Here is a 7769-nt window from a genome sequence, read left to right as displayed (position 1 = left end):
TAAGGATAGCAATATGTATACTAGTTTAAGCGTAATATTTGCATTGGGCAACATGTTAAAGGTTTGACCCAATAAACCACGCAATGTGACATCATTAAGTATAAATTCGAATATGTGACATTGACAATGTTTTCGTTTATATCGAAGAGTGGTCAACTTTAATTGGTGTAACATGAGAAAAAGTGTAAAAGTAAAATAAATTATCACACAGATGACGACGAACTTAAGATTAAATATATATAAATAGATATCTTTCAAATGTACATCCTTTGCTGTTGGAATCATTAAACATGAATGGACAAACTCGAATGGATAAGTAAAATAGTGGAAGTCACTTACATTTGTAATGGGTAGAATATTGGCTGGCATATCCAAGGTTCCATTTTTTGTTGACGCAAGTAAATCACCATAAAAAATGATTTCTCCACCTTTTACTGGTCGTGCATATTTCAGTGTAGCATTTAATTTCCAAGCGAGTGTGAGCATGAATTTCCCGACATAACCAATTAACACCTGTTGACCCAATTTATTCCTGTGCACTATTGTTCTTGGTTCTAACTGGTCTGGTAGTGTTATTATACTAGTACCATGTAAGTTTTTAAATTTATTTGGAAAATAATCTGCTGAAGCGTTTACACTTTCTTTTACTATATGGAAATTCGGATATGCCCAGAATGTGTAGAACTCAGATTTATAACTGGAGTCTCCAATGAAAGCAAAAACGTTAAACATTTTATGATTATAAAAGAAACTTAGTATGTTTTCAACTAATTTAAATGAGTACTTTTCTGAAGCTGTAGACACATAGATCATTGTTTTCGTTTCTCGCATACTATGTAATGTTTGTACTAACAGATTTAACGTACTTATGCTGAGGTTCTTGTTCCAGAAGACAATTGCTATGAGGTTACTGTTGATTGTAGGCTTTATTTGGGAGCTTGTACGTAAATCGTCTATTATAACTGGTATGGTCAGATTTCCAATTAATTTAGATAGCGAACAAGTTGAAGAGGTTTTTAGATATATTGTTTCAAAATTATGTTTAGATAATATATCTAAAAGAATTTCATAAACAGCTGTCCGATGGTTAATTTGAAACTCCGCACGTATTGTTGTCAATGTAAGATGGTTGTCCTTAAGTATAACATTAGTTGTAAATATCGATAAATAAGTTAGGCAGATGCTATAGAACTTAATAAACATTTTCCAAAAATACTGAACGCAATAAATTAACTTTTTCTGAGTCAATCCTTCCGATGAATAAACTCTGTAAAAATAAATCGCTTATATTGAAATTTATTTTCATAACTTTTTACTTTAATATTGAAATACATTTCAAACGAACAATTAAAAAAAACAGTTAAATAAAAACACTATTATGTACATACATAGCAATAAAAAATATTTCGATTTGATGAAAAAGTGGCTATTGTTATAATTCATGGGCGTTTATATGTTACCTTATAAAGCATTACCGTACCGTTTATTTGGACACGGTACATTTGCTGGTAAGGGCAAGTTCTTACTATTATTATCTATATCTATAAATAATCTGTGTAGTAGCCAATAAAACGTATTTTCTACAGTTTTATGGATTAAATTTTTGTTTTAATTTGTTTTAATATTATATTATTATACAATACCTTTACTACTCTTTTGAAAAAATTATGTATGTATATATATATATCTATAACCTAAATGACATCGATCGATATAACAATATATCTACAAATGTTGTCAACTTAGATGCACAGTAATTGAGGTAATCAAATGAGTGCGTTAAATATAATTTTATAAATTAAAATAAATAAATTAAATATAAATCTAAGCAGTTGTTCAAAAAAGTAAGTACACGAATGAATGAAGTTAATTTTTCATGCAGGATCTCTATAAGACTTCATATAATCTATAAAGACACTTGTATAATCTATATGTCAAAAAGTTATATATATATAAGAGATATATGAAATTACCTTCCATGTGACCTCATCTTATTACAGGTAGTTAACACATTCAATAATTTAAGATATGTGTCTCCAACGTCACTAAAAGTAGATGAGGCTTTCAATAACTCATACGAAAACAAAAGTGTATTGATATATTCCACTGAAGACTTACGAAGTATTTTGAAGTAGTTACAGTCTTTAAGAAAAAGTGATGTTAAAGATTGTTGGAGAACAGTTCTTTCCTCAAATAGTGAAATATTTCTAAATTTTGTTTTTAAACAATGATAAAATTATAAACTTCATTTTGTAAATTTATTGTATTATGGACAATCTTTTTAAAATCACATTATATTGTGGATTTGTCTTTGAAAATAGCCTAATGCATCGTCAATCATTATCACATTAGTGGTATGTCTGATTTAAATGGACTAAAAAATCGTCTCATTACTTGAGTCTATATTACACTAGAATTATCGCAACATTACTTGAAGATAGGATCTCCAAATGGTTTTTCGTCTTATTTCAACTTATGATAAAGTCTTGTCTCTTGTTTTAAGGCATACTTTCAATGTATTGTAAAATTTTGTTCTAATGTTGTACTTGTCTCTTCATCTGTGCAACACTATTTGCGATATTGATGTCCTCTAGTCCTACTTTCTTTAACACATTAGCAATCGAAGAAAGCATCTGTCTTCATCTGTCTGGCAATATAACCTGCACGTTTGGCAGGTTACTTATAGGCTCTATAACTGGAATCGTGAAAATGACGGTTATGGAGAGGAATGATGGAAATAGTTAAATGCAAGGATTTGAAGTATAATGAACGATATTGAGGAGAGTTGTACTGAATTATGGATTTCAAGTCATATAGCAGGGTACTAGGTTGGAGAACGTCGGGAGTAATGCGAATGATTTGTGCTTTAGCGTTAAGCAGAGAGGTATTACTTTTATGTTCGCACATTTTCCTGGAGTTTTGTTAATTTGTTGTGAAAGTTATATGTTATTAATAAAAACTCTTGCTGTGTTTATATTAGAACGAAATGATAATTTAATTAATTAATTATATATATTTATTTTTAATTGTTAAATTTCTATACTATACTGTTTGTAGAGGCATTATTTGTTGCATATTCTTTCTAATGTATAAAACCTAATCTAGGAACGTAATACTGTGAAAGTCATGCCAATGTTACTCTACGATTCGCACAGATGACGATGACGATGACGATTCATCTAGTTAAATTGTTATTATTTAGAACTTAACACATTTATCTAAACTTTTTTAAACAAAACAATAAAAACTTACTACTTAAAAATAAACCCATTTTGTATAATATTTTAAATGAGTAGAGCTTTTCTGACAGCAATTTCAAGAAAAAATAGCATATACTTAATTGAATTAAAACATGAAAATAGATGTAACTTCAGCTTTGCCGAATTATTAATACTCTTCATACGAAAGTTTATATTGCGTATCAATTATTCTTTCTTTTCTTTTCAAAGTTATTTAACTTTATATTTACATTGAATTTTTAGCATATTTCAGATTATACCAGTGATTTCAGTTATACCAATCGTGTTATGGCATGAAACTGTTCCGATTACGGTTCATGAAGATTTCCAGAAAGTAAGCTTAAAGCATATCGGATGTGGCCTCGAGAGTAATAAGCAGATATGAAAGTGAACGAAAGGATTTTTCTGTACGCCTTTCAACTTCACGTTCGTGTTGTTATTATGATCATAACAATAGGACTGACTTCGAAGACGTATATTGTGAAAAAAAGAATGATATGAAGAGTAGCAATAAATGATATAACGCTAAACTTCTGTTAGGTTTCTATGAAGATATAATGAGCTAAATATTTATCTGAACCAAATTGGACTCAAATATATCAATATCTGCTGATGTGAAACGGATGTTAAAACAACTAAGTATCAATTAAGATAATAGGAGTTAGGATAGTAGAGGACAAAGTCCCAATAATATGTAATTAAATAAGCAATGATTTAAAAAAGACTACAATAAAAGCAATTATTTAATTGACGTTGAAGTAATTTTCATTTTAAGACAATTAAAAAGCTATGTAAATTACGTTTTTATTTTATTTTAATACAATAAGTTATTAAAAATAAAACTATTTAATTGGTGTTGTACATATAAATAGTGACAGTCAAGTTTACAACCTTTAACGAACAGTAGAGACACCATGATAGACTTAATAAAAATTCTTGTGTGTTTTATATGCGGCAGCTTCCTGCTTATTTATTTGGCGTTACGGAAGCAATATTCATATTTTAAGGACCGCGGTGTATTGCACGATAAACCAGTGTTTTTTTTCGGAAATCTTAAGGAATTTTATCGCACCAAAACATTGTATGATATTTTCCAAGAATATTATATGAAATTCAAGGAAAAAGCACGATTCGTTGGATTTTATTTCTTTCTCAACAAAACGATTATACTGCTCGATCCCGATTTAATTCAGCATATATGTGTTAAGGATTTTGCAAATTTTACAGATCGAGGACAGTATTTTAATAAAAGAGATGATCCAATTTCTGCTCACATGCTGCTTTTAGATGGACAACACTGGAAAAATTTACGAACAAAATTTACTCCAACTTTCACATCAGGAAAAATAAAAAGTATGTTTACCACTGTCGTCGATGTAGCTGATCAATTAATCAGTGTTTTGGAAGATGAGCGAAACTCTACAGATATGAATGTAGGAATTGATTTTGCAAATCTTATGTCACGCTATACAACAGACGTTATAGGAAGCGTTGCTTTCGGTTTAGAGTGCAATAGATTAAAGGAACCAACAAGTAAATTTAGTAAAACTTGTGAAAAAATTGGTTATTTTAAACACAGTATGCCTGTGGTTTCGCTTATGAGTACTTTTCCAAATTTAGCTCGAAAATTCAGAATGAAACTGTTTCCAAAAGAAATTTCAGACTTCTTCTTTCAAATTGTTCGTGACACTGTAGAATATCGAGAGAAAACGGGTATACAACGAAAAGATTATCTTAATATATTAATGGAGTTAAGAAAATCAGAGACATCAGATGCTTTAACAATGGAAGAGATAACTGCACAGACATTTTTATTTTTTGTAGCAGGTTTTGAAACAAGTTCAAGTGTAATGAGTTTTTGTTTATACGAACTGGCTTTAAATCCAGACATTCAAGAGAAGGCTCGGACGGAAATGAATGCAGTTATGGCTCAGCATGATGGCAAACTTACTTATGAAGCAGTTAAAGAAATGAAGTATTTACTTCACTGTATGTACGGTATGTACCATAAACACTATATGTACTAAACTGAATGTTGAAACTAATATATTTTTATATTTTTTTATCAGAAACAACGCGTAAGTATTCAGTTGTACCGGTTATCGTACGCAAAGCTGCCAAGGACTATATTTTACCAAATACAAATCATGTCATTGAAGAAGGAACTAGAGTTCTTTTACCAATTGATGCCTTACATTATGATCCAGACATATATCCAAATCCTCAACGTTTCGATCCCAACCGATTTTCGACAGAAGAAATTGTAAAACGTCATCCAATGGCATATATGGGTTTCGGCAAAGGACCACGAGCTTGTATTGGTTACAGATTTGCCTATATGCAAATTATAATTGGTTTATATATGATGCTTAAAAACTATCGATTTTCTCCCACCAAAGAAACACAAATACCTATGAAATATAAATTGAATAAACACTTTCGTGATGCTGAAAGAGGAGTGTATTTGAAAATAGAAAAATTGTGAAAGATGTGTGAAATGTTGACATTTGTTTATGACAAAATACTAGTATCATAGAAAATAATAGTAATAAAAAAGATTAACAAATAATAATTTGTGGTTACTTATCCGAATTACATAGTCGGGTGAAAATATTCTTCACACATTTCCACTTTGTCCGTTCATTCTCCAATCTCATACATGAATTGCGGTTACTGACACTTGATTTTAATATTCTGTCATTCTATAAGATTTTTCTTTCTGCTGCCTTTCTATTGTTGTCATGATCATAACACAAGGTCTGATGATGCACTTTACATCAATTAGTTGGACTTTTGTTATTCTGTACTCCTGCAAAGATTTGGATTCAAATTGATCACTATCTGCTGCTGTGAAGCGGATTTTAAAAACGTTTAATGATAAATTAAGATGATAGGAATACTTCTAGATGACAAGGGTCCTTATAATATGTATTTTCTGTTTTATTGAAATAATTTTTCAAACTTCTAATATACGAAAAAAATAGTTTAATGTACGTGTGTTATTAATAAATTTTTTAATTCTTTAGATAAGTCACTAGTTCGCTACAGCCAGCACTCACGGAACAAATCTTTTAATATACCAAAATAATAATAATAATAAGAATTTATATAAAACTTGTGAAAATCAAATCTTCATCCACCAATTTCTACTCTTATAAATGCATAAAGAAGAATAATATGTAAAAATATGTATTTGCATTTATTTTATTATGTAAGATATAACTATGGTAAATACATAAATGAATTCTTTTTATTACTATACGCTTTAGTGTATAATTTCCGATTAAATTTACGCTTCTGCATATATATCCAAGTTATTTTTTCAAAGTATATCCAAACAAAGAGATGACAGCACCAAAAATATACAAAATTCATACCTTTATCAAATCATACCAACCTAATGGTTGAGCCCATTTTACTGGTTCACTTATATCCTCTAAACTTGTAAGATTTTGCCTAACCATATCGTAAAAATTAAAGGATGTCCAATAATTTATTAACCCGCTTGCGTGTAAGCGCTGTATATGCTCAGCAAACACATTACGATAGGGTAAATATTTACGAGCCGGTATACTAAGATCAATGAATTTGAGGAAACACATATTATCGGCATAGTAAAAAACGTTGTTTTCGTAAGTCATTTGTCTTTCATGAAACACCTGCCAACGTGTACGAGATACTGGGTAGGCATAACTCGTATTCATTGATTCACGCAATTTCACAAAGTCTCGGTAAGTTTCCTCAAATCTTAATAATTTTTTAATTGTTCTGTTTAATGTAAACATATTGAACTCCAAACGTGATAAAGAAATCTTAAAGTCTACATCTTCCAAGTCCTTGAAAGTTTTCATTGTGGTGTCTTTTGGTGGATGTGTAAGAAGCGATTGTAAATTTGCTTGATAGCCTGTATTAACAATTAAACTGTAATAGCAAAGAAGTGCACAAATTAATTTGGTTTTTAAATTCAATTTACTGGGCAGCGTAAATGATTGTCCAAGTACACCTCTAATACTTTTATCATTCAAAAATATATCCAAGTAAGAAATCTTGTTTCGACTTTGATGCATACTGCACAGAAACAGTAAAGCAAATATTAATACTATAATTGGTGTAATAGCTCTGAGACCCCACGGAATAATATCCGTAAAAATATCACACGTTCGTCTATAGCTTGGCAATGGTATCATTAAGCAGTAGTCTTCTACGTTATAAGAAGCTGTATAAAGCGGTAATTCATTTGGAAATTTTATAAGTTTCCTTTATTTATTAATAATAAAATGTGCGATAAAAAATTCTACAGTAAAAATCCAAATACTTAAAATTATTAGTAATATATATGTAATCCACACCCATTGCAAGTCTTCAATTTTTAATGAGCCTCCATACACCTTCGGATTGCTTTTATCTGTAAATGAAACTCTATCGGCCATTACCATATCATAAAAATTTGCATGAAACCAGTTATCGATTAATCCGTAAGCGCGTACATCCAATATAAGATTTTCAACAGCTGGTCTATATAACGAATGC

The 7769-nt window shown here is 30.0% G+C and overlaps 2 protein-coding genes across 2 annotated transcripts; one reads left to right on the top strand and one right to left on the bottom strand.

Moving 5' to 3' along the window:
• Window positions 1-4142: 4142 nt before the first annotated feature.
• Window positions 4143-6123, top strand: LOC119689245 (probable cytochrome P450 6a13). Its single transcript, XM_038104034.1, has 2 exons — window positions 4143-5237; window positions 5309-6123. The coding sequence occupies exons 1-2, from the start codon at window positions 4154-4156 to the stop codon at window positions 5722-5724; spliced, it is 1500 nt and encodes a 499-aa protein (XP_037959962.1). The 5' UTR covers window positions 4143-4153; the 3' UTR covers window positions 5725-6123.
• A 487-nt stretch (window positions 6124-6610) lies between these two features.
• Window positions 6611-7306, bottom strand: LOC119688749. The gene has a single exon (XM_038103416.1). The coding sequence runs from the start codon at window positions 7304-7306 to the stop codon at window positions 6611-6613; it is 696 nt and encodes a 231-aa protein (XP_037959344.1).
• Between the last annotated feature and the right edge of the window lie 463 nt (window positions 7307-7769).

This window comes from Teleopsis dalmanni, chromosome X, assembly GCF_002237135.1.
Source record: "Teleopsis dalmanni isolate 2A chromosome X, ASM223713v2, whole genome shotgun sequence".
NCBI lineage: Eukaryota > Metazoa > Arthropoda > Insecta > Diptera > Diopsidae > Teleopsis > Teleopsis dalmanni.
This window is presented reverse-complemented; position numbering and strand designations above follow the sequence as displayed.

Bases quoted from the DNA above. Each gene is read 5' to 3' on its own strand.
- LOC119689245 (XM_038104034.1), top strand. From the start codon at position 4,154: ATGATAGACTTAATAAAAATTCTTGTGTGTTTTATATGCGGCAGCTTC. The intron at 5,238-5,308 runs GTATGTACCATA...TTTTTTTATCAG, and splicing joins TTTACTTCACTGTATGTACG to AAACAACGCGTAAGTATTCA.
- LOC119688749 (XM_038103416.1), bottom strand. From the start codon at position 7,306: ATGCATCAAAGTCGAAACAAGATTTCTTACTTGGATATATTTTTGAAT.